The sequence below is a fragment of the Pipra filicauda genome, unplaced genomic scaffold (genome assembly GCF_003945595.2).
Source record: "Pipra filicauda isolate LSUMZ 115617 unplaced genomic scaffold, ASM394559v2 scaffold401_size638136_pilon, whole genome shotgun sequence".
NCBI classification, from domain to species: domain Eukaryota; kingdom Metazoa; phylum Chordata; class Aves; order Passeriformes; family Pipridae; genus Pipra; species Pipra filicauda.
In genome coordinates, this window is record NW_024104534.1 from 517,700 (window position 1) to 544,978 (window position 27,279).

The 27,279-nt window shown below is 44.3% G+C and overlaps 1 protein-coding gene across 1 annotated transcript; it reads right to left on the reverse strand.

The window, feature by feature from the left end:
• Positions 1-3,470: 3,470 nt before the first annotated feature.
• On the reverse strand, positions 3,471-20,765 carry LOC114002582 (myosin heavy chain, skeletal muscle, adult-like). Its single transcript, XM_027748629.2, has 38 exons — positions 20,562-20,765; positions 20,336-20,479; positions 20,088-20,244; positions 19,757-19,784; positions 19,544-19,658; positions 19,358-19,450; positions 18,810-18,873; positions 18,548-18,646; positions 18,356-18,459; positions 18,140-18,278; positions 17,400-17,518; positions 17,153-17,302; positions 16,200-16,370; positions 15,102-15,411; positions 14,896-14,981; positions 14,299-14,386; positions 14,083-14,200; positions 13,800-13,923; positions 13,578-13,714; positions 13,221-13,476; positions 12,017-12,259; positions 11,735-11,911; positions 11,505-11,650; positions 11,327-11,417; positions 10,850-11,239; positions 10,480-10,606; positions 10,264-10,382; positions 9,558-9,754; positions 9,030-9,213; positions 8,778-8,943; positions 8,490-8,614; positions 7,988-8,296; positions 5,430-5,633; positions 4,952-5,077; positions 4,688-4,858; positions 4,495-4,599; positions 4,254-4,349; positions 3,471-3,633 (listed from the first exon to the last, which is right to left on the reverse strand). Exons 1-38 carry the CDS (start codon positions 20,763-20,765, stop codon positions 3,478-3,480), a joined length of 5,838 nt encoding a protein of 1,945 aa, XP_027604430.1. The 3' UTR covers positions 3,471-3,477.
• Positions 20,766-27,279: the final 6,514 nt, after the last annotated feature.

Consider the following 27,279-nt stretch of genomic DNA (forward strand, 5'->3'; position numbering starts at 1 on the left):
ACAGTTCAGCCCCTGGGAACAGCAGCTACTCACGCTGTGACCCAGATACTTGAAGAGGGCTGATGTTGTAACTTGCAAACACTTTCTCAGATGATCAAAAGCAGCAGAGTTGAAGTCCAGGGTCAGGTACCAACAGCCAAACGATGTTAAATTGATTGCTCTCTTCCTTTCCCTTTTTCTTTTTTCCTTCCTTCCATCTCCACTCTTTCTCCCCTCTCCTTCATCCAGTTCCTTGTTCCCCACCTCAATTTTTCTTTCCCAGTCTTGCTTTCTTTTTAATCTTTCTCAATCTCTTCCTCCCTTCCCCTCTTTTCTCTGTCTTTTTCTGCATTTCATTCTCTTTCTCAATTTCTTTCTCTCAGTTGCTCCTGACCCCCCTCATCCTCTTCTCTCCTCCCTCTCCCTCCTTTGTGTCTCTATTCCTTTCCCTCTTTTGCTCTCTGGTCCCCTCCTTTTCTGTCACTGGGGAGGAAAGCCCTTTCTGGTCAAGGCACTGTTCCTGTGGCCTGAGGGCACGGACAGCGAGTACCTGGAGAACTGGAAAGCTGGATCTGGCATTATCAGCTCAGTTAGTGAGAGCATGGTGATGGTTAATGCCCAGTTGTGGGTTTGATCCCTGTCTGGGCCATTCATTTAAGAGTTGGACTCAATGATCCTTGCAGGTCCCTTCCAACTCAGAATATTCTGTGATTATTGTAAGGAACTTCTTTCTTAAGGTCAGAGGCACATTTTAGTGCCTCTTCTAAGACTGATGCCTCCTATCTTTCATGGCCAAGCTGTTTAAGGTCAGAGAACTCCATAGTCCACATGAGGCAGCAGCTTTAGTGGAGCTCATCAGCTGCATCTGTTTTAAACCTTCTCTTAGAGATGTTCCTTTATGCCTGCAATGGGCCCATGTTTTTCCCAAGATCAGTTACCTGTGCATCAGCACATTTCAGGGCACAAGCAGTCTGACTCCAGAAATAGTGTGTTGATGCAAAATGACTCCTGTTCTCCAGCTAAGGCAGCAAATCACAAAGTGAGGAGAAACTGGTTTTCCTTAACCCTCCCTTTAATATTCCACTCTGATTCCAAAAAGTCCTTAGCCAAGCTTTCCAGGATGGCTGGTGGCAAGGCCAGGTCAGCCCAGTGCAACGTGTGGGACTTCTCAGCCTTTCCCACACATGCCGTTTGAAGCAGATAATTGGCCCAAGGTGTTGTCATTTAAGGAACCTGCAATGTTACCTTTCATCAGTTGAGCATTTAGGAATAAATCCTCGGGCCATCAGGTGAGAGATGAGCCCCAACAGTTTCAAGCGCTCCAAGTGCCTCATGATTTTCCCACAGTCAGACCAGGCTGTTCATTTTGGAGGGTCATTATAACATTGTCCAAAGGGAGCAGGGATTTTTGGCATCAACTTATGGTTCCCAAAGTTGTTGTGATATTTACTAATCAGTCAGCAGGTTTAAAAAGGTAATGATGGAGCTGGAAATGCTTCTCCATGTTTTCACTGAGCCACAGTTGCTATATGCTGATTTTTGAATAAAGATTTTTGGTTGTTTGTTGATTTGTTTTTTTAAACAAATACGTGCTTTAGGACAAACGAAATCTTCTTAGGAAGGATTTGTCTGGAAAGAAAGAATTCCACTTTTATTTCTTGGGACCATATGTGGGAAGGGAAAAGGAGAGCAGTGATTTCCCTTTTTTGGTGCCCAGATCTCACTGTCACGGATACAGTTTTCACAGCTTCACACATAGAGATGCTATATCTGAGGAGCATCACTTACAGTGACACAGGAGTCAACACAGGGCATCACCTTTTCCTAAATATATTTAGTTGCTGCCCAGCAAACTGCTTCCATATTTAGTTATAACATTGGTGGATTCCTTGTGTGAATACCTCAGCGCGTCTGGGAGGAGGAGGACCTCTCAGTCCTGAATGCTGTTGCTGCAAAAACACTGTGGTCAGTGCAAAAGGCTTCCTTCCTTCTGTCTCCTTCCCACCTCCCCTCCAACAGCTCCAGCTCCCTTCCCCAGCAGTTTCACGTCTCCTTGAAGTATTCCCTGGAAATGTAGCAGTGTAGAGCTGTCCAGGAACCTTGAGGGACTCATAAGTGTCCCTGTAGTGTGAGAGAGCCAAGTCTCTGTACAATGGTAAAATGGGAAATGATATCTGCATGTAGAACCTGCCCTTGGCAGCTCTGTGATATGCCTGGGTCCAGTGCTGCCACAACAGCAGTTCCCTGTTTTAAGTCCTGCTTCTTACCTTGCAGGAAATAGCCTCTTGTTTAAGACTTCAGAGCAGCACACATTGTATAGATGACTTGTTTCTTCTCTGTCCAGCCCTAATGTAGTCAGTGTCTACATTCCACTTACCATTGCTGCAGGAGTCAGACAGGTAGGACACAGTTTGGCATTATTATCTATGTGGTTTTTCCTCTGTAAAGTGTTAGGTTTTGTGGTATCTTTAAAGTGATAATGTTCTCAGTATTATTCCCACTTGCATGATCAAAACCAGTTCCTTTAGCTTTTTGTATCTATACGTAACTCTTAATTGTTCCTTAGCACAAAAGCTTATATATTTCAATACTGGAAAACATTATACCGTACTGAAGCAGTTCCCAGCTCATTCTGGTGGCTCTATATGTTACGTTGGTTGGGGTTTATCCTTTTGTTCACACTTCTACCAATCTGTTCAATAATCTCAATTTCATTTACAAAAGAACATTCTGCATTAATATTGCCTATTCTAACAGAGAAAGTAAGAAACTGCAATGTCCTCTTACCGAAATAATACATTATTAGTTTTGTTTTGGAATTGATTGTTAACAACTTCTGCATGAAGCTACTAACAAGGCTGCCTGACCTTTAAATCTTCTCAGTAACAAGCCACTCTCTAGAGTTCCTGGCCATCACCTGCCTTGTTCAAAGGGGACAGCACCTCAATCTTTGCATTAAGTTCCTCCACAAGGACTCAGAGACATCCAGGTACTTCTGGGGCTACAAATGTTTTTCTTATGGGGCAACTTACCTCTGAATACCACTTGCCCAAGTGGTAATGGGACCGGCAATGAGAACCTCTGAGTACTGCAGTCAGAAAGAGGCAAAAACATTTTTGCTGTGCCAAGACAGAAAAAGTACTTGTCCTGCCTTTGTCCTGGTTCTCTCCCAGTATGAAAATTAAATGAGTCTTATTCCCTCCTTGGTAATGTATAAAGACACAGTGGAGAAATACTGGAGATGGGATAAGTAAAGCTCTGCTGCTACCCAAAGGTTAAAGTGAAACAAAATATTTAATTTGAAAATCCCCCGAACTTATGTAACTGGAGGATTGAATTGAAACAATCAAAAGCATTGATTCTGCTGTGTATGCAAAGGAATATATATTTTTTATTCTCTACATATTGACATGGTGATAAACACTTCTTGCAGAAGGAAATGACAGAGGGTTCACATTTTGTGCAGCCCTCAGGTCACTTTGCTGCCTCATGACATTCTCACTCTTCCTCTCCTATCTTCTTCCCATGAAACTCCCGACTCTTGGCTCGGAGCTTGTTGACCTGGGACTCTGCAATGTCAGCCCGTTCCTCGGCTTCCTCCAGCTCGTGCTGGATCTTGCGGAACTTGGAGAGGTTGACATTGGAGAGCTCCTCCTGTGTGGGGAGAGGGAGTTGGTGGTGAGGAGCCCAGGGCAGGGATTTCACTCCTCCTGCACCTCGGCCTTGTGGGGCTGCAGCTCTTCCCTGGGGGGAGGCACAAACCTCCGTCCCCCTCCCACCACTGCTCACGTGTCAGCTCACCCCAACCTCCTCATCCTCCCCTTCCCAGGACCCCTCTGGGAAAAGCATCACCAGGACTGTGTCATACGTGAGGAGAAGCTTTGTCACTTGGATTTGTCACTTGTGCTCTTGTTCTCCCACTACCTGCTGCCTGATTATCAGTGTCACTTATCAGGCTGAGAAAGATCCTGAAGCGTTCTGCTGCTGACTATTAGCAGAGATTCAGGAACTTCTCAGTGAGTGGATGTGGCCCCTGGGTTTGTTTGCTCTGACCTCCCATATGAAACAGGCTGTAGAACTTGCCTCAGTTCATCCCTGACTGCAAAGTGCCCAGAGCTCACCAAGGCTTCATGACATGACAGCAAAACAGCGAGGCCAAGGCTGTTGTGTCTTGGGAGTTTCTTTCAAGCCCCTTTCCTGGTGTTCAGCCTCATTCAATGCCTGTGCTGCCCCAATGGAAGGTGGCCCTTGCCCATTCTTCCAGCAATACTTACAGCTTCCTCAGCCTGTCTCTTGTAGGATTTCACCTTCATTTGCAGCTTGTCCACCAGATCCTGCAGCCTGAGAACATTCTTCCTGTCTTCCTCAGACTAGAGGAGATGGTAAGGAGGAAGGAGAATGAATTCCTGGTCCTGCATCACACAGGGTTAAGAAATCCCCTTGGGGATGGTGTGTGCAAAATGAGACTTGCTGTGAGAAAACTCTGTCCAAGCCCAAGGAGGCCTCCAGCCTTACCTGGTAGGTGAGTTCCTTCACCCTCCTCTCGTACTTGCGCACACCCTTCACGGCTTCAGCGCTGCGCTTCTGCTCAGCATCAACCTCCCCTTCCAGCTCCCGCACCTGCAATGAGAAGCCCATCCCTGCAGCTTCCCTGGGGGTGTCTCTCCAAGGGACGGGGTCACTCATGCACCAACACAGCCCTACTCACCCTGGCCTCCAGCTTCTGGATTTGCTTCTTGCCTCCCTTCAGGGCCAACTGCTCGGCCTCTTCCAGACGAAGCTGCAGGTCCTTCACCGTCTGGTCCAGGTTCTTCTTCATCCTCTCCAGGTGGGCACTGGTGTCCTGCTCCTTCTTCAGCTCTTCTGCCATCATGGCCGCCTGAGCAGAGCAAAAGGTCAAAGCCCTTGCGGGGCTGGAGACATTTTGGGGAGAATACATCCCCCATCAGCAATGAAAGGAGCCCCGACTCACATCTGTGATGGCCTTCTTGGCCTTCTCTTCAGCATTGCGGGCCTCCTGGATCGTATCCTCCATTTCGCTCTGAATCTGAGAAATGTCTGTCTCCAGCTTCTTCTTGGTGTTGATCAAGCTGGTGTTCTGTTGAACAATAAATATTTTGTCCAGTTAGTTCCAAAAGAGAACACTTATTTTAGGAATGTATTGTTTCAATGTAACGTTATCTTCTACATATTTAATATTAAGATTCTCCTGTTGCATCTTGTGAGGTCATACACAGCTAGATAGCAGAGAGTTCTTAAAATTTGAAGAAGCCTTTCTGACTTCTGATGCAATCCTACTCATTTACCTATAATCCATTTCTTCATAAAAGTTTACTAATTCTGGTTAAGGTGAAGTTTTTTTATCACAACTGTTGATTTAAGAATTTGCACAGCTGAATATCTGTAAAGGAAAAAAAGGCTCATGGGTTTTTGAATCTCATGGGTCTAACCTGAGTGTGGAGGAGCTGAACTCTCTCACTGGCATCCATCAGTTCCTGCTCGGCCACTTTCCTCGACCGCTCCGTCTGCTCCAGGGCTGCCCGTAGCTCCTCAATTTCAGCCTGCAGCAGGTTTGCTCTGCGCTCCACCATGGCCACCTGCTCCTTCAGGTCATCCTGGGTCCTGAGAGCGTCATCCAAATGGATCTGGGTGTCCTGTAAGAGAGGAAAGAGAATTTAAAAGGCATCACAGCACTGTTGCAATTGCCACCAGGCCAGTAATTACTATGGTAGTACAATATATATAATTAAATATTTATATGAGGCATTGTTGTCAGTAAATGCACAGTATTGAAGAATGTGAGCAGGAAGTTGATTCATGGTATTGTGCTCTGTCCCAGGCTGAGTGACAGCCCTGCCTAAATTTTAGGCTGTGCAAAGGGAAGGCAAGCTTGAATTCAAACTCTGACTGACAATACTTCCAAGATAAAGGAAACTGGACCTTTGTTCCTGCTTGGGGCAGCAGAAAGAACTTTCCTTCATCCTCTGAAGTGCTGCTATGTAACAGATACTATGCTCCGGGGTTGAAAAACGAAGAGCACGTGAGTGACAGGATCCTACTATTCCGTGTAGGCTTTAATGATACTGCAATAAGGCAACTTATAACCATCAAAAGATGGCCCTCAGAGCAAAGGATACGAAGTACAGGTGGCAGAGTACTTTCCTCCAGTCAGAGGAAAGGGTTTAAGAAGGAGAAGAATGACTGAAAAGGTGAATGGGTGTTTATCTGGCTGTGTAGCTGATGCCATAATCAAGGTTTTGGCTTCTATGATCATGGGTATACCTTTGAGAAACTCTCTCTGTTGGGAGCTGATGAGATTCACCTGAGCAAGTAGGGTAGGAAGGTGTTCACCAGTAATCTAGCTAGAGCTTTAAACTAGACTTAGTAGGAGAAGAGAATGGAGTTTTGCATTAGGGAGAAGAGCCAGGGCCTGTTGATGCATTAGGAAGCAACAGGGAAATGTTCCAAAGGATTTAGGGTTCATTCCTCTAAAAAAGTGATAACTGAGGTGCCCCTATACCAATGCATGTAGCATGGGTAACAAATAGGAGGAGTTAGAAGCCCCTGTACATCTAGAAAACTCTGATCTAATTGCTGTCACTGGAGCCTGGTGGGACGAATCACATGGCTGGAGTGCTGCATCAATGGCTATAAAATGTTCAGAAGGGACAATGAAGGTACAAGGAAGGGGCAAGGAAGAAGGGGTGAGAAGGTGGTGTCTATGGATTGTTTGCACAGAGCTAGCTGTCTTTCAAAAACAGTGATTTGTCAGGTTGATAGCTTATGAGCAAAAATTAGAGGCCAAGCCAACAAAGGAAACCTTATGGCTGGTGATTACTATGAGGATCCTGACCTAGGGGAGACTTGTAACCAACTATCATAACTTCGACTATTGGAAGCATCGTGTTTCCATGACCCAGTCCTGCTAGGAGACTTGAATCACTTTGACATCTGCTGGAAAAGCAGCACGGTAAGCTGTAAGCAGTCCAGGAGATTCCTGGAGTGTATGAAGGATAATATCTTCATCCAGGGGATAGGCTGCCCCACTGAAGAACTGATACTGGGCCTGTTACTTACCGACACAAATGAACCAATTAGAGATGTCACAACTGGTGACAAACTTGGCTGTAGTGATCAACCCCTGGTGGTATTCATGATTTTGAGGGATCTGGGCCAGTTGAAGAGTAAGGTCAAGACCCTGAATTTTAGGAGAGTGGACTTTCTGTTGTTTAAGGAATTATGGGGTGGAACCCTGTTGAGAAACTGCCCTCAAGAATAAAGAAGCAGAAAAGAGTTAAGAACATTTTTCTTAGAGTGCAAGAGCTCTAAATTGCCACTTGGAAGCAGTCAGGCAAGGAAGGCAGTAGAACAGAGTGGCTGAGCAAGGAGCTCCAGAACAAACTCCAGTGTAAGAAGGAAAAGCATAGGCAGTAGAACCAGGGACATATATCCTGAGAAGACTATAGAGATGCTGCCTGGATGTGTGGGGACAGGCTTACAAGAGCCAAGGCACAGTTTGATCTGAATTCCTGTTTTTTAAAGTTGAGTTACTCCCATTGAGTACTGTGGGCAATTCTGGGCCCTGCAATTAAGGAAATATATTATGAGACATAAATGCATTTAGAGGAAGGCAGCAAAGCAAGAGAAAGCGCTGGAAGGCATGTTATCTGAGGAGGGGCTGAGGACATGAGGGTTGTCTGGTTTGCAAAGAAGGCTGCTGAGAGGTGACCTCATTGCTCTACAGCTTTCTGAAGTGGGGCAGAACAGAGAGAGGTGCTGATCTCTTCTCCCTGATATCCAGTGACAGCATGTTGTGGATGTGCCACCACTGGAAGTGTTCAAGGTCAGATTGGATGGGACTTTGAGCTGTCTGATCTAGTACAAGGTGTTCTTGCCCACGGCAGAGGGGCTGGACTAGATGAACATTGTGGGTCTCCTTCAACCCAAACCATTTGATAAATCAATGATTCTATGAGATTCCTATATGCACATCCTTAGCTTAACATACCTTGAGCACAGCCTGTGTGTTTCGCAGGTTCTTTTGTGCCTCTGCAGCCACACGGTTGGCATGGCTGAGCTGGATCTCCATTTCATTCAGGTCTCCCTCCATCTTCTTCTTCAGCCTCAGGGCTTCATTCCTGCTCCTGATCTCAGCATCCAGGGTGCTTTGCATGGACTCCACGACTCGGAGGTGGTTCCTCTTCAGCTGGTCAATCTCCTCATCTTTCTCTGCTATCTTCCTGTCAATCTCAGACTTCACCTGGTTGAGCTCCAGCTGCAGGCGCAGGATCTTCCCCTCTTCATGTTCCAGAGAGGCCTGGACAAGTGGACACAAACATGGGGAACACTGATAAACCTACTGCTTGCTTTCTAGGGAATTAGAGAATATTCCAGGAAATCTCAGCTGGCTGCCCTCCGCAGCCAGAAGAGAGCAGAAGCAAGGCCTTTTTAGCATTGTTTCTGCCTTGCTCACACATTTAGTGCAGACAGCAACGATTCTGGCCAGGTACCTCAGCTTCCTCCAGAGCAGCCTGGATTTCAGATTTTTCCTGCTCAACTTGCTTCTTGACTTTCTCCAGCTCATGAATTGCCTTTCCTCCCTCCGCAATCTGCTCCGTGAGGTCGGAAATCTCCTCTGTGGGAACAAAGAAAAAAGGCTTGCTCAGGCCCAGAGCAGAATGGGAAGGGCCCTGTGCCACCAGGGTGACAGGCATCTTTGCAGAGCTGCAGGCACGGACCCCGCAGCAATGCTCAGCTGGTGAGAAAGCCCATCCCGGAGCAGAGGGCCAGGGACTTACGCTGCAAGTTCTTGTTCTCCCGCTTCATTGTTTCCAGGTGGTCCAAGGACTCCTCATAGGCATTCTTCATCTTAAACAGCTCCGTGCTGAGGGAGCGAGACTCCTTCTGGGAGGCCTCCAGCTCAGCCTGCGTTTCCTCATACTTCTGCTTCCATTCTGCCAGGATCTGAAGAGAAACGGGGCGTGAGTAGGGATGTGGCCATCCCGGGGGGAGGCTCTGCCCAGGAGTCCCAGGGCTGGAGCCCAAAAGACCTTGTCAAAGTTCTTCTGCTTCTTGTCCAGAGCAGCGCAGGCAGCATTGGATCGCTCCACATCAATCATCAGGTCCTCCACTTCATTCTGCAGCCTCTGCTTTGTCTTTTCCAGGGAGGCACATTTGGCATTGACAGCTTCGACGTGTTCCTCTGCATCCTGCAGGCGCTGTGCCAGCTTCTTCCTGGGAGGAGATGAGCACAGTGGCAGCTTAGAGCTTAGAAGGGAGTCAGTTCTGCACTGCCATGAGAGGGCAGTTGGCCACTTTGGGGGGTTTGAGCTGAGCACTTTTCACAGATCCTATGTCCTTTCTGGGTGCATTAGGCCTGTCTTAGCACTTCTAGCCCTAAAGCCTATGCTTTCCCTTCCAATATACACTTTTTTCCTCCTACCCTCTATCTGCTTTGCACACAAAGACAGTATATCCCTGCCTTCATCCCAGCCCTGTCTCAGCCCACTCAGAGACTCCCATTTCCCTTGACCGCTCTCAGTCTTCTGCAGTCATTTCTCATCCCACTCCCCACGTACTTGGCCTCCTCGAGCTCCTCCGTGCGCTGAATCGCGTCCGTCTCGTATTTGGTTCTCCACTGGGCCACTTCGCTGTTGGCCTTGGACAGGGCGCGCTGCAGCTCCCCCTTGGCTTCCTGCTCCTCCTCATATTGTTCCCGGAGCAAGTCACAGTCGTGGCGAGCGGACTGCAGGGCGTGGGCCAGGGCGTTCTTGGCCTGCAGCAACAAGAGTATTGAGTCACGGACCAGAAATATCCTGGGAAATCGGACTGAGTATTAATTGGACACTGTATTATTCTTCTGTGCAAAATGACAATGGGGAAAGAAGCTGGGACTGACAAAGAGAATAATGGATAAATTCTAGGGAGAAGCTAACATGAGAAGAGAAGCACTAAATTACCTAAACGTTTTTTTCCCCTGTCTCATCATGATAGCTCAGTAGTGATTTAAGTATCTGAAGCACCTTTTAGAGAGGAGGGACCTAATGGCAATATCCTGGGAAATCTCTTCCGATGAATTAATTTCACACTGCAAACAAGAATGCTCAAAGAGTGTTTGCAATGAAGGGCAGATGGAAGCCTGGAGGACTAAATCCACTAATTACACTCGCTGCAGAAATGAAAATATTCCCCCAGTATGGCTTGTGCTAAGCATATCCTGCCCCCGCTAGGCAGTGTGACGTTATGAGTGTTTTCAGTGGCCAGCTATAGGAAATCAGAAATTACCTTAATTTCTTCCTCTAAGTGTCTCTTGAGTTCCTCAATCTGTTGGGTGAAAGCCTGTTTGCCTCTTGACAGCTGAGAAATCAGAGCATCTTTCTCCTCCACCTGGCGTGAATATTCACCTGGGAAAGCACATGAAAAGGAGGCACTCTGATCGTTATTTGTGACTCAAACAAGCTGTTTTAGGAGTCCCACCACACACAGGGGAGTCTCTATCACCTGACTCTGTCTGCAGACGAGCTCTTTGAGCATTGAGGTCATTGATCATGCGCTGATGCTCTTCCTCCTTTGTCTTAATCTCACTCAGCTGGTCTTCCAGGGTGCGGCACATCTTCTCCAGGTTTGCCTGTGGAGGTCACAGAGAATGAAAGAAGATTAGGATCTAGACGCCTTCTTCTTCGGAAGAGCAGGACTCTAAGCAGAAAAACATGAACAGACTTGCAAGCTCTGGACTGTTCCTTGGTGTTAGAAGGTAAGAAACACAGCTCCATAGAGAGACAGGGAGTTAGATGGTAACCAGGCCATAATTTGAAAAGACGTATTTCAATGGAATTAATTTCCAAGTGGTTTTCAGTCTATTTTTCCATACCTTGGCTTTGGAGACAGACTCCATGTTACTGGCCAAGTCATCAATCTCCATCTTGAGCTCGCTCTTCTCCTTCTCCAGCTTCTGCTTGACGCGCTGCAGGTTGTCGATCTGCTCCCCCAGCTCAGCTGTGCTGTCCGCGTGCTTCTTGCGCAGGGCGGCAGCCGTGGCTTCGTGCTGCAGCGTGGCCTCTTCGAGGTCCCGGCGCATCTTCTGGAATTCTGCCTCCCGCTTCTTGTTCATCTCCACCTGAGCTGCCGTCGCCCCTCCTGCTTCTTCCAGGCGCTCGCTGATCTCCTCCAGCTCCCTGGACAGGTCAGCCCGATGCTTCTCTGCTTTAGCGCGAGAGGTTCGCTCGGCCTCGATTTCCTCCTCCAGTTCCTCAATACGGGCCTGGAGAACACGAGGGACCCTTCACACCCGTGCCCTCCTCCTCCCTGAGCCGAGCCTGGGGCAGGCAGGGGAAGGGCAGACGCTTGCCTGCAGCTCCTTGATCTTCTTCTGTAGTTGCATGCCCAGGGCTTGTTCATCCTCGGTTTTGCTCTGGATCTGGCTGATTTCAAAGTCTTTCCTTTGGGCAAAGCAAAGTGGGTTACAGCTCAAAGGAAGAAGACAAGAGCTGCAGCCCAGCACTGAGGTGCCCCAGGGCCACACTCACTTCTTCAGTTTCTCATCCAGCTGCTGCTTATCATTCTCCAGATCCATGATGCTGTCCTGGGCCAGCTTCAGGTCTCCTTCCAGTTTCCTCTTGGCTCTCTCCAGGTCCATGCGCAGTTTCTTCTCTTGCTCCAGGGACCCTTCCAGCTACACAGAACAAGGCCGTCAGTGCTCCACCAGCCAGCTCAAACTCCATACCTGTCTGTTCCTGCTGTGTGTCCGTGGGCTTACATCGTCCACTTGCTGCTCCAGCTTGGTCTTGGCTTTGGTCAGTGTATTGACTTTGTCCTCCTCTGCCTGCAGGTCATCCAGGGTCTGCTGATGGGCCTCTTGGAGGGCTTTCTTCTCTTTTGTCAGCTTGGCGATGGTCTCGTCCAGGGCTGCCATCTCCTCTGTGAGGTTTTTCACCTTTAGGAAGAAGGGAGCAAGTGTAAATCGAGGAAGTAGATACAGAAGTCCTGGAAGAGCACGGGGCTCTTTTCTGGAGCGTGGGTGAGATTTTCTGCCTCATACCTTGTTTTCAGTGGCGTGCTTTTCCTTCTCCACCTTGGCCAGTGTTAGCTCAAGGTCATCAATATCTTTCTTCAGCTCTGAACATTCATCCTCCAGTTTTCTCTTCTTGGCTGTCAGCTCAGCATTGATTTCCTCCTCATCCTCAGCCCTTTCAGTCACTTCTTTGACTTTGGCTTCCAGCTGGATTTTGGTTTTGATGAGCTGGTCACACCTTTCCTCAGCATCAGCCAAAGCATCAGCTTCCTTGTGAAAAAATACAGGAAGGATTATTTAATGCTGAAGGAACAGATGTGCATTTCTAAGACCTTTGGGATTATTTTTTGGAAAAAGTTACTGTGCAGTTATGTTACAAATTACAAATCTAGAATAAGATTCTCATAAATTTTATTTTTTTTCAGACCTTTAGATTCATCAGTGCAGCCCTGTGTAGGTACCTTGCATTTCACCTTATTTATTTCGTGTGTATTATAAAGTCACTTAGATTCAGTTTTCCTTTTCTCTTCAGAAAGTGATTGTTTATTATGATGTACTATATTCAAATTTATGTGGAAGTACTGAGAAATGTAAATAACTCTACCGTTGAGGAAATACTTGAAACTTGAATTAGTAGCTTTATACCCAGCTATTGCAGTTAGTGGACACAAGAATAAAATTCATCTTTCCTCAAAATAGACATTTCAACTCATGGGTGTTGCCAAAATGTTGTCCATCATTCTTAGAGGCAAAATGGCTTTAGAGACAAACACAGTGCTTCTGTTTTAAATTCTAATGGGCATCTGTGTCTTCTGGGAGCAGTAGGTACAGGAGCTGAGGTGAGGTCTACTGTAAGAAATGGCACTCGGCTCTTCACTTTGACAACTGAGTTAAGGCAGAGTAGGAGGTCAATCAAATCACTATCCCTATTCCTCTAAATACACTACAGCGACCATAATGAGCCTTTATATCATGAACTCACACAGGACACATTATAAGTAGGTATTAAGAGTGAAAACTCATTCTTTAGATTAAACTCCACTTTGCAGTAGTGAGACTGAATGGGGAAAGAATGTGGTCTGAATTTTACATTTAGTTACCTGGTATTAGGCTTAAAATATTTTATAAGAAAGCTTAGTATGCAGTTTGAGAGTCCTATAGTAGGAAAGAAGAGTTGGATCTTATTTATTTATTTCCCCTATAAAGAAAGGTATAGAAAAATGTTACTCACAGCCTGCACTTGGAGCTGCAGGTCATTTTTCTCCTGCACCAGTTTCACCATTTTCTCCTCCAACTCCTTCCGCTTTGCCTCAGACTTTGCAAGCTCTTCCTTAGTTTTCTCAAACTCCTCCTTCATGTTGGCCATCTCCTTCTCAGACTCTGCACTCTTCAGCAAGGGCTTGATCTTGAAGAACAGCTTCATCCAGGGCCAGTGTTTGACGTTCATGAATGCACGAATGTTGTACTGGATGCAGAAGATGGACTCTCTGGAGCATAATTCAGATGTACAATGAGTATTTTCAGTCTGGAAAGTGTCAACACTTTCCCTCAAGCACAGTGAGTTTAACTGAAGACGAGGAATGTGTACCTTCTCTCCACCATTCTCTGGTACTCCACCCTCATCAGGAAGCCTCTGCATCTGGCCTGTGTGCGGGTGATGAGCTGTGCCAGCTTCTCATCCCTCATCTCCTCCAGGAGCCCCAGCAGCCCAGCTTTGAAGAACACCTTGGAGAGGGAATGTTGCAGCACATCACTGTCGGGCTGGGCAAAGCACAGGCACAGAGTGAGTGAGGGAATGGGGAGTTTGTACCTTGGTGTGTCCAAATTTGTACTGGGTGTGGTCCACATCGATTGAGCCAAGGAGCTTCTCGGAAGCCTTCTTGCTGTCGATGAACTGTCCCTCTGGGATGGCACTGGCATTAAGCACCTTGTATCTGTGAAAAGAGGAAGAGAAGGCTATTTTTTCCCAACCAACACACAGGAGCCACTAAACCCCGCCAGCTCATATATAGCTATTTTTGACAACAAACTGAATGGACCAATGAATGGACCAACAACACTTTTAATGATGCTGAGAAGTGCAGTGCTCTTACCTCTGTTTGAAGTCAGCATAGAGGACTCTGCTGGGGAACCCTTTCCTGCAAATCCTGATCCCTTCCAACACGCCGTTACAGCGCAGCTGGTGCAGCACCAGCTCGTGCTCCATGGCACCTGAGCAAGGCAGAGCAGAGCACAAAGGAGTGGCACAGATTCCAGTGTGGAAGGGAATGGATGTCAGAGCAAACCCTCTTCCTACTTGAGCATCTTACCGGGTGTTTTGGTCTCATTGGGGATGATACAGCGCACAAAATGGGGGTGAGTGCTCCGCAGATTGGTCATCAGCTTGTTTAAGTTCTCCTGTGGGAACACATGATCACATGCTGCATCTTAGATTAAAGAAATTTGCTTCTGCATGCTTTGTACCTAGATGCCAAGGAACTAATATAATGGATCTTAGGAAAAAGAAGCTTTCAAATTCGAAATTTAGATTTAAATAAATATTCTATGTACTTTTCATTAAAAAATATTCTCATAAAGGAGTTTAAAATTTTTCACCTTATTTTGGAGGAAGTAAAATAATACTCTATAAATATTTTATGACAAGCCTTTTGGAGATTAATACTTACATTACATGCCAGATTATGAAAAATGTTTTTCAAAAAGAATGTGAGTGAACTCCTATTAGAAAGTCAGAGGATCAAATGAAGACTGGATCCTAAATTTAAACAGAAAACTACTAGAAAAAAGCACTTCATACTTATTATTGTTCTTCATTCAAGAAATGTCAGAAGGAGAACCCAAGTGTATATAGCTCAGATTTGACACTGTGTTCATTTCACTTTATAGACAATGAATTCATCCTTTACCCGGAAAAGAGCTGAGACAGTCTGGAAAGAAGAACCCTTCTTCTTGCCACCCTTCTTTCCACCACCAGCACCACCACCACTAGCCTCTTAAAAAAAAAAAAAAAAAAAAAAAAAAAAAAAAAAAAAAAAAGAAGAATTTTTCAATATATTTTTTTTATTGCATCTTTAAGTATCACAAAGCTTGAAAAAGAAAATAAAAAAATAACCTGTGTCTGCTCCACCATAGGAAGCAAAAAGTAAAGCCAGGGTCTTGACAGATGATTTCTGGTACAGCCCAATGACAGTTTCATTCAGGGGGTCCTTGTTCTTCTCCAGCCACCCAGTGATGTTGTAGTCCACTGTGCCAGCGTAGTGCACCAGGGAGAAGTGGGCCTCAGCCTTGCCTTTGGCAGGCTTGGGCTTCTGGAAGTTGCTGGACTTGCCCAGGTGCTGGTCATAGAGCTTGTTCTTGAAAGAGGTGTCAGTTGCCTTGGGGAACATGCACTCCTCTTCCAGGATGGAGAAGATGCCCATGGGCTGGAAGATAGTTCAATAAAAAAGAGAGACTGCCTGTAGAATAACATGACTATGACTTGGTTTCAAAAGGAAGATAGTAAAAGACAGTAAGCTGAGAAACAAACTTTGCCATTAAGAACATTTCTTTCTGAAAAGTGAGTTTAAAAGATTCACCTGCTTGTCTCATACTTTGTCACAGTGATTTAGGAATGGTTTTTATTCCAGAAACCATGTTAAAGATCAGGAGGAGAAAAAATATATTGAAAAATAGTTTTCACAAACGTGAACTATTTTGCATATTTATTATGCATTGCATATTTACTTCTGCTTTTGAACTTTCAATCAATTCCCTAAATTATATGGTACTACAAAAAATCTCAGTTTCTTGCTCTCAGACATCAGGCATTGACTGTGTTGGCCTGTCCTTACTTGCTATGGACAGGCTAAGGACTTGGTATGGACGTGCTAAGGACCTTAATGGTCCTTACTTTGCTATGAACCATATAGGAAAAAAATGTATTGTTCAGATAACTTTATTCCAGAATCTTAAGAAAATATTTTCATGTTACTGTAGGAGCTGCTCTGTGTTTTTGAAGATAATATCCTTTAATCAAGCAAATGGAGATACCTTCCATGTAGAGAATGTGAAAGAATTACTTCTACAGTTTTCTCTGGACTTTGTAAAATCTATTATGCATAATTAGCAACAGATAAAGACATATTTCAACAACTAAAACAAAGAAACTAACAGGGGAAACTTAAAATAATGTGTTCCTGAAAATGCAAGACATTTACAAGTCAAAATGTACCTTCTCAATGAGCTCAATGCAGGCAGCCAGGTCCATCCCAAAGTCAATGAATGTCCATTCAATTCCCTCCTTCTTGTACTCCTCCTGCTCCAGCACGAACATGTGGTGGTTGAAGAACTGTTGCAGTTTCTCATTGGTGAAGTTGATGCACAGCTGCTCCAGGCTGTTGAACTGCACGGTGGAAAAACCCCACAACAACCAACCCTCGTCAACATGCACAGTTCTTGATCATGCCTTTATCAATCTTCTCAGTTAAAACACAACTGTATTATCACAACCACAACATAACTGGATCTATATGCAGCTTCACAAAGAAATACCTACATAATGAAAATGAGGGTTTATTTCAGAGCAGATATTCCTAGTGAATCTACTAAAAATCATAAAATGCTATGGCAATTTTTTTATTCAGCCAAAAAGGTGTGCTCTTCAGACAAGGTGTGCTCTTGTCTCCAAATTTAAAAACTTGATCTCTCTGGTTAACATTCCTTGGTTCTTAAAACAATTTACACATCTTTAACCTGTTATTAGCTCAGTTGGTTAGAGCATGGTGCTAATAATACCCAGGTCATGGGTTTGATCCCCATATGGGCCATTAGCTTCAGTGCTGGACTCAATGATCTTTGTGGGTGCCTTCCAACTCAGAATACTCTGTGATTCTGTGATATATTTGTCAATGGGTCTCCTAGTTCTGCTCTAGAAGCTCTTCTATAAAATTATCGTAATTATGTTGGTTTATTTAATCTCTAAAGTTAAGCTCAAACTGTTATATCATAATGCATAAAATTCTTTTGAGGATTTTGCTCTCTGCTATAAAGGAAAATGATGGGATTTTTTTCCCCATAAAGTTGCAAATGAGTAGCCTGTTAAGCCTTCAGAGGAACATCGCTTGCAAGTCCTCGGATATAACAATCTCTCCCTGCAAGTGTAGTCCTCAAAACTGGAATCCTTACATCAAAGATCTCGAAGCCAGCAATGTCCAGCACACCAATGAAGTACTGCCTGGGCTGCTTCGTGTCCAGCTGTTGGTTGATGCGAACAACCATCCACAGGAACATCTTCTCATAGACAGCCTTTGCCAGGGCACCCACTGAATTGTTCACCTAAAGCATAGAGAAAGGTTTGGAGGTTACTACACACAGCAGAGGAGAATCAACACCAACCATCAAAGCATGTTCCGGATTATTCTATTTTTCCTACCTGCTGCACTGTTTGGCCCTTGGTCACGTATTCATTCCCCACCTTGACTCGGGGGTAGCAGAGGGCCTTGAGCAGGTCTGCTGAGTTCAGACCCATCAGGTAGGCAGCCTTGTCAGCAACTAAGCAGAAGGACAAGAAGATAGAAAAATTAAGACTAATATGACATGCAGCACTTTGAGTGATGAACCCTTTGCAAAACAGCTGCAATATTGAATGTCCCTGTGACCAAATTCTGCTTACTGGATCTCAGAGGAACCATGACATAATTATTAAAAAAAAAAATCTTTATTTTGAAACTTAAAAAGTCTTAAAAGAAGCATCTAGAAGCAATGTATTTATTAAAATTCATACTAGTATTCATTAGCAATTTTACCCTAGATAATAAGTGGTTTATGAAGTAGAAGTCCTAATACTGAATATAATCCCTCCATTTTCTTTAAAGATCAACCTGAAAGAAGTTTTTTAAAAATCTTTCCCTTCTCAGTGGGTTTGAACACACTGAGCAGGCTGTGCTAATTCAGAGTGGTAGCTCAGGAGAGATTTATGGGCATATATGCAATTGATATTGCAGATAATGATTAGGCAGTAATCAAAAAAAGGCTTTATTTTAGATGGCAGTTTCATGCCTATATACTATTTCACTTAAACACATCTGTACCGTTTTCTTTCTCCATCTTCCAATTATTGAATTACTATTGCTACTTCTATTCTAATAGGTCAGCCAAAGATTTTGCTGATACCTTCTGTGCCATCAGGCTCTGCTTGCTCCTCACGCTGCTTCTGCTTGAACTTCAGGTTCCCGTAGTGCATGACAGCCCCTGTCAGCTTGTAGATGGCTGTTTTCTCATCAGCAGAGAAGCCCAGGATGTCAATGGCACTCTGCACCAGGAACAGTAAAATAAAAGCTTTGTCTTGGAGAGATGACAATAGGTACAATGTTCTTAATTGGTACTCACATCTGTGGCCATGAGCTCCTCCTGGTCATTAATGCTGGGAACAGTGATCTCACCTTGACTCACAAATTGATAGTCATATGGGTTGGTGGTGATGAGGAGCATGTCTGAAAGTAAGAGGGGATATACAGGCTTATTTTAGTCAAGCAAGTAACGGTGTTCAGCAGTCTTCCTCCAGTTATTAATTCTTCCTACCAATTAGCTCTGGCTTCTTGTTGGACATGATCTGATAAAAGATATGGTAGCTTCTTTCTGCCTTGAGCTGGAAAGTGACTCTGGACTTCTCCAGCAGATCTGGAGAAAAAAATTTAGTTAGAAAAAAGAAGAAACAGGAAAAAAAAAAGAAAGTAAAAAGAAGATGGGAAGAAAAACAGGGAAGGCAGGATAGATATTTGGATGAAAAGGTGTTTTATGGATAGACAGGTGAGTAGATGGATTGTTCAGGAAAGTGTCTTACATGTTTCAATATCTGCAGAAGCCAGTTTTCCTGTGGCACCAAAATGAATTCTGATGAATTTGCCCTTTAAAGGAATTAAAGTGTCTTAGGATTTACAACATAAAAAATATCACTGAAATGAAGAGTTCTTCCATTTATTCCACGGGGCACAAGATTTCTACTTAGAGACATTCCACTATTAACATAAAGTTGTCTTTTTCATTTTTGACCAAAAAATAATCAACAGTGGCACAACTGTATTTTGTATAGGTTGAATGTACAAATGTAAAGGAATGTGTGGGTTTCATTAGAGAAACTATTCTAACGATATGCTGCACACAGAGAGCAGTTGCCTTAATGATACAAAACCAGCAATTTAAGTAGTTCAGCTGCTTAAATCTGTATTGCTAATAGACAATTTCACTTGTGGTTAAATAAATTTGAGATAAAGCTACTATATTAAATTAGAAACTCTCTCCCATTCTTCCTTTCTTCCTTCCTGAACAACAGATAACTGACATAAACTTCTATTTCCTATGTTTGAGGAATCATTTTGTTAAGCAACTCACAAAGCGCGAGGAGTTGTCGTTCCTCACGGTCTTGGCGTTTCCAAAGGCCTCCAGCAGTGGGTTGGCGCTGATGATTTGATCCTCAAGCGTTCCCTGCAGGGGGAAAATTATTGATGGTTATCCTTTCCAAAAATCATGTCAGAAACAGAGGAAAGCATTGGTGCCAGCATGTGTCTATTAATTTACCTGCATTTTGCCTGATGTCTGCTCCTCCTTCTTCTTGTCCCCGCTGGCTGCAATTGTTGCAAAGTACTGGATGACACGCTTTGTGTTCACAGTCTTCCCGGCACCGGATTCTCCGCTGTCAGAGCAAGGAGAGAAGCAGAGAGCGTGTGGTCAGGCAGGAGGGGCCCTGGCCCTGGGCAGCCCCTCAGGGACCCGAGCAGGGGGTGTACGTACGTGATCAGGATGGACTGGTTCTCCCGATCTGGGGAAAAGGCAGAAATACAGTACTTAAAACTCAATGAACAACAGAGAAAGAATGAAACATGGTTAGGTAAGTTAAATGTTTTGCCTTATGTCAGATTGACTTAAACAAAGAAACAAACACCCAAAACACATCACTGTGTGCAGAGGTGTCTTTCCTTTATAAGAGTAGAAACAATGTTATGAAGATAGCAAACCCCACAATATGAATTGTGTTTTAGAACCATGAAAGCTTTTAAAAAGTCCCTTCATATTGCTGAGAATTTAATGGTCCAAGCTCTCTGAGACAGACAGAGCCACTCACCAGTGAGCATGAACTGATAGGCATTGTCAGAGATGGAGAAGATGTGTGGAGGGGCCTCCTGGCGCTTCTTGCCTCGGTAGGCCAACACCACCTCCGGGTTGTACACGGGCAGCCACTTGTAGGGGTTGACAGTGACGCAGAAGAGACCCGAGTAGGTCTGCGAGGAAGGGACACAGCACGTTGGCTTCCCCTGGGCCTGGCAGAGCAGTTCCTCCCGCTGCCCAAAGGAAGCTGCTGCTGCCACTTACGTAGATCATCCAGGCTGCGTAACGCTCTTTGAGGTTGTACAGCACAGCGGGTTCGTGGAGGTGGGTCATCATGGCCATGTCCTCAATTTTGTCGTACTTGGGAGGGTTCATGGAGTAGATCTGATCATCCTTCACAGTCAGGGTCTGTCAGAGGACATGCATGGATGTCAGCTAAGAACCCAGAGTGGGAAGAAAATGTTGTCCTTCAGGCTTGTTTTTCACTCACCTCTCCCTTTTCAGTCTTGACAGTGACTTTCCCTGATTCCCTGCTCTGAATTGTCCCTTTCACGAAGGATTCCTTTGCGTGTACCACAAAGACGGATGACTTGGCATCGAAAGGCTTGTTCTGGGCCTCGATTCTCTCCTTCTCTGACTTCCGGAGGTAAGGAGCCGCCTCCCCAAAAATGGCCATCTCGGAATCCGAAGACATGGCTGCACTTTGTGGAGAGGCTTGTCAGCAGAGAACACTGTGGAAGAGCAGATATATTGCTCAATTTTGTCAAAAATAAGCACTTTTTAGTAGAATAAAAGATGTGGGGGGAAAGAATCTATATTGATACCCTTAATGGCCTTTTGGAAGGAATTGCATATTTTTGCTTTGGTGGATTTCAACAGTTATGGAAAATGTGAAAATTATATTCTGGGAAATTATTTGGCTTGTGCTGAAATCACATTTAAAATAATCCATAACTTAGTATTCGGTATTCAGGGACTGTACTGTGTAATAAAGGACCTCAAAAATCCTTTCAACTGCTTAGGCATTCCTAAAATTAATTTGAAATTATTATAATGCTATTTCCTCCCAAGTGATACTAATTCACAAAGCTTAGAATGCTTATACTCCACTGTTTGGAATATCATACTGAAAACTCAAGCTTCTCAGTGGCTTAGTTTCAGTATTTAAAACATTTGTATAATTGTATTAAAAATACAATTTTTTGCTACTTTTATTGACTTCTTGAATCCAGGCATAAATTGCAACAATACCAAAAGAAGAGTAATACCTTTTCAGACCACACTGAGATAGCTCCTTTTCTAGTACTTCCTTTTGCTTTTTAAAACACAAAGTTTACAACACAAAGTTTCAAAGCTCAAATCAGGAATTTAAAAATAAGGAATTTTAAAGCCATTATTAATTTCTCTGAACTGTTTTTTTCTTCCCCCCGTCCTTCCCCCTCACTCTGAGAAAAAAAAAACAAAACAGTAGGCAGCTTAGGAAAACATTTGCATATCTCTTTCTATATGGAGTTAGGTACCTGATATTTACACAATAATATTGTGCTACATTTGTACTAAAATGAGAGAATAACAGGATAATTCTCTATTTGTGTCTGGAGGAACAGGTAGTGGCTTCCAGAGGAGGAGAGCTGCAGCTTCCATTTTTTGAGGCAGAGACCAGGCAGAGCAGCACAGGGGACAAATAGCAGTGCTGTGTTTTACACAGGTGACAATCAGATCTTGGTTGCTCACATTACAGCTCTGTCTACTCTTACTGCTTTAGTGATTCCATGGCAAATTTTGGACAAAACATCACATTAATTCACATGTTCTGAGACAAAATATTGAATTTTACACTTTTCCTACGGTGTTCTTCTTGGTCAAATTCTACTGCTGCACCAGCAATGATGGGAAGGCAGTGCACCTCACTGCCTGCTAGGGGAGTTAAGCAGAAGTAAAGAATGTCCCCATGGGGATTTCCTGGTCTGCCATGAGTAGTCAGAGACTTCAAACACAGCCACCTTAAGAATGGACCAGATGATCTTCTGAGGTCCCTTACAACCTGGGCTGTTCTATGATTCAATGATTCCCTTGAAAACCTTACCAGTCTTAGGCACCCACCATCCTCTACTGTTGACTACAGTGTACTTGAAAATATAGGGTGAAACTATGACCATTCACTCAGCCAAACAGAAACCCCACCCTCTGTCTCTGCCCTCTAAGAATCAGTAAATCAGGCTCTTACCTCCTGTGACACCAGATGGGTGGCTTGCAGGCTGGCAGCTGGTCAGTGCTGTAAAACAGAAATGGCAGTTCCCTCATTGCTGCTGCACAGAAATCCAGAGTGAAAACGTGCAGATGCCTTGAGAGCAGGTTTATAATGGAGTCTCCTCCTGGACACGAACACTGGAAGCAGCAGGAATGTTGTGGCACATAAGGGCACCATCCCTTCCTGCCAGCCTGCAGACCCCCCTCACCTACCTTGGAGCTTTCCCTGGAGCCAGGGCAGACGTGTCGCGGGGACGTTTTATACGATCTCGTCTGCAGATGCTACAGATGCCTCCTCTTTCTTCGGTCAAAACATTTTTGGCAAACATTCTTTGGCTAAGCATTGTCTGGCAAACTGAACTAAGGGCATAATTGTCATTTGACATGACTAGATATAATTAGAAAATTTTGATGTCTTACTGACTATATGAATACAGCTCCTATAAATAATGTGACAAGGGTGTTAAGGAGGGAATCCGGACAAGTCAAAGCACTTAGAGAACTTGGATTCAGGACTTATGGATTCTATTGCTGGCTTTCCCACCGACTCACTGTATGACCCCGGGTGGATTGCTTGGTATGTCTGTGCCTCAGCTATCCCAGCTGTACAATAGGAATGTCAGCTTTTAGCTTCCCCTGTTGATGGTGTGAAGCTTGTAAGAAATGCCTAAGAGCAACACATTAGGCAGGCTACTAAGAGGGAAGTATTACTAAAAGTATTTGACAGATGTGCTGGTAAGATCCTGAAAGTAAGGGAGTAATCTGGGTCCTGCAGTGTGATAGTGCTGGTGACTGAGAGTCACATGCATGGCAAGATGGGACAAGGGACAAAGATTTGGTCACAGAAATAGGAGGGTGGGGTGTAGCTGAGCTACTGGGCTGGGTCTCAGAGAGAGATGTAAGGTCACTTGTGATACATGATGAAGAGCTCACGTGCATACTGAGACAGATATGCCCATCTGTGCACTTGAAATTGCAAAAGAAGTGGGAGATTCTGCAAGAAGGGTTGTTACAAGCCTGTGCATGAATTTGTGCTAAGGGGAGTGGCAGAAGATGTGATGTGATTTCTGCTATGTAGATCAGTGCAGCTGAACAATACATGTTCCTCTTTTCTTAATGATGTTCTAATTCATCAGAAAGTACCCATATTGGCAGCTCAGGAAAGTTGTTTCTTATGCCTTTAATCTGCATCATAGGTAAAAGAAATCCTTGAGGTAAAGATTTGGGCCTGTAGAAATCTATGCCATTTGAATGTTAATACCCCTTTCGACAAGGAATGGTTATAGCACATTACAGAATCTAGAAACAACAAATTTATTTTTTTTCCTGCAGGAATTTCTGCTGCTGCAGAATTCAAGAGCTCAGCTCACACACTCAGGGAGCAACTTAGATAGAGCTTTGCAGTCTTCAGTTTATCCTTGGTGCTTGACTCCAATTCTGCTAACATATACAAACCATGGTCTCAGTTGAAAGCCTGTCTTCCATCTGTGTGCTCCCACTGTCAAACTACCTAACCAGGAAGAAAACAAAGACCCCTTCAGCCCTTCCCTACCCACAGCTCCAGAAAACAATAGTTTGCAGGCTGGCATTTTGCTTATTGAAAGAGGCCAGCGACACAGGGCCCAAGTTAGAAAAAGGATGCATGACATACAAGGTAATACAGAGCATCAGGCACTTCCCTGTGCATGAGGAATTTGTTCCAAGAAGGGCTCTGACATTGCAGCACACACATTTTGGGTAGTGGGCCCCAACTCAGAACCCATGTCTGTTCTGAACATATTCCATGTGGTCCAGCACTGCAGAATGTTATTGGTCCTGGCTGAGAAGGGGACAGGAGCACCTCATCATATCAGAGCATAGCTTTAAGAAGGCCACTTGATGACCATGGATGGCCATGACCTCTCCCAGGGTGTGAGAGCAGAGGGTTTTCTCCCATCAGGTTGGGGAGGGAGCTCTGGACTCCCATTCCCAGAAAAGGTGTAATATAGAATCAAAGAGTCACAGAATGGTTTGCATTGGAAGGGGCCTTCAAAGATTGTCTGGTCCAACACCCCTGCTCTGGGCAAGGACATCTTTCACTAAATTAGGTTGCTCAAAGTCTCATCGAACCCAAGCCTTGAACACTTCCAGTGGTGGAGCACCTGTAACTTCTCTGGGAAACCCATTCCAGTGTCTCACCACACTCACCCTGAAATATTTCTTCCTTATATCTCCACCTAAGGAGTCCTTCTGCTGTGCCTTTTGCAACCGGACCTGTCTATCTTGTATTGGCCTTTTTAGCCACCAGTGCGCTTGTAACAAATGTGCGTAGAGCCCTTCCCAAATCTTTGTTTGTGAAGCCTGGCCATGATGATGATGATGATATCTATTTGAAATTTACAATTTTTCAGGTTAAACCCATTGGTTTCTTATAAGCCTGCTTTAAGTATTGAAAGGCCTCAAAGAAAGTATCTTTGGAACCTCTGTCATTGCCAGGCTGAACAATCCCAATGACCAGATGTGGCACTTAGAACTATGGCTTAGGAGCATGGTGGTGTCTGGTCAAAGGTTGGACTCTGTGATCTTGGAAGCGTTTCCCAACCCTAATGATTGTATGATTCTGTGAAGTATGTCAGCCTTTCTTCATAGGAGGGATGTTCCTGCTCTTGGCCCTACTCTGTAATCACTCTAACTGGTCCAGGTCCTTCTTGTGCTGGGGGCTCCAGAGCTGGATGCAACAATGCAACACTGTAGGTGGCATCTCACAGATGGGAAGAATCACCTCCCATCACCTGCTGGTCACGCTTCTTTTGATGGATATTGTTGGCTTTCTGGGCTGCAAGCACACCTTGTTTGTTCATGTCCAGTTTTCCATCCACCAGTATCCCTGAGTTCTTCTCTGAGTAGCTGCTGTTGCCTTTCTGTTAGGTCCTGCTCTCAGTGGCATGTAGCAAGTCTGTCCTGTGCAGTGCTGTCAAGCTGGGACAAAGAGCCCTCGGGATGTGCCTGGATCACCAGGGACTATATTGAGAGCCTCTGAGTGTGACTTTGGGGACTGAAAATCTTTGCCTTCCCAGTGGCCAATGACAAAGCCAGCGTACTCAGAGAGCACTTCTGGGTTTTTGCCGTGGTGCCGTGCAGGATGTGGACCCATCCTTGTCACAGGAGTGCAGCACATGGCCAGGCAGCTCTGGGCAGGCTGAGGGAAGATCTGGTTTGAACAGCAAGTGCTCTGTGAGTTGAGGGTTCTCTAGGGGTTGATGGTCACTCAGCAGTTCTTTCAGGATGATCATCATGTCTGTTCACAAAAGAGATTAGAAAACAAGAACCTTCTATGGAATTGGTCACAAATCCAAGGTAGCTACTCACATGTGAGCCAGGCTGTGGGAAAGAATTTCTTCCTTGCTCCTTAATGCCCTCTCAGTACTCAGATGACATTTCCTCCAGCTGCAGATCATTCCAGCTTTATTTAGTTGAAGGTTAAGTGGGTTTGGCCAGTGTTCCTGGGTTTGGCCAGTGTACCCTGTGTGCTTTCCACAGCTATATAGCAGAATATATACATATGGAGTTTGTGAAGTTATTGCAGTAAAGGTACATGAAAGATATGTCCAATTCCCAATTTTACTGAAGGAAAAATTACAGTATTGTGTACATTTCTGTGTAGTATATTATGAAAATCAGGGAAGATAACTGAAACAATATTCATAAAATTCTGACAAAATAGTGAAAATATTACATCCTTAAGTGCAGTATGCAACAGTCCTACTATATCCATATGGAAGTATATATGGATATTCAGGTCTTAATTCTCACATTGCTTTACAACTTTTCTGTACATGAGCAACATGCTGTTTCCTGATACATTTCACAGTCCTAAACTATGGTGACACCTTCTATTGTTACAAATAAAGTTACAGTGGTTTTTTGTCTTTTCAAATACTCAGAATACATTGATTCTATTTTACTGAATTGTGTTCTCGAATTCAAACTATAGGCAGCTTTCCCTTCTGTGATTGTCTTATGTTGTCCAAAAACAATGCAAAAAAAATTCAAAGTTATGAGGAAGTTTTGGTTAGCTTATGAAGCCTCACACAATTTCTACACATTGACTGAAATGGATTTAGAGGAAGTAATGACAATTTCAACTTGATGATGTGTATATGCTCTCAGGCACAATGTCAAAGTAAGGTAATTTTCAATGTACAGAGAGAAGAACATAATTATCTGTGCTCTGCCAAGGAGGTTGAGAAAAATGCCTATGTACTGAGCTCATCTCAAATATGAAGGTTTGTCATAAAACAAACTGTTTGTTGCCTGTCTGTTGCCTTTTCCAGAAGCCACATGGTCTAGTGCAGCACTGACCTGTCTCTCAATGTGACCTTCAAGAGAGCCTTTCAAGGCTCTTTTCAGGTTACATCAACAGCTGAGAAGATAAATCACAGATTCCCACTGCTGCCAGGACTTAGTGGAAACTCAACAGGCAATGGCTGGAGAAATTAATTCCTTTTTATGTGTTTTCTCTGATATTAATATCTACCGCTCTTTGCCACCACTTGCAGGGTGACATGTATCTGATAAACACAAGGACTGGTTAAACTCCAAATCCCTATAGCTACAAGTACTTTCTTATGGAATAATGATATGATATATGATATCATTTAAATAATGATAGTTTCAATGTCAGAACAAAGAAACAACATAATAAAAGAGCTGGAATGCAAAGCTGAATTCACTGGTCCAGATTTATCTTATTCAACCTTGTGTGGTTGACAGATGTTAAACTCATCATCATCTATAAGGTCCAACAGACCAGGAAGACAAAAGGCATGTGCAGCAGCATAAATATCCTTCCACTGTGAGCATGATAAAGGGAAAAAGGCATTACTGTGTTTTTTACCAGGAAAACTTTCAACAGAAAAGACATTTGAAAGTCTTAGTTGTTTCGGTGGACTATCATCAGTCCTTGCAAATCTGGTCTT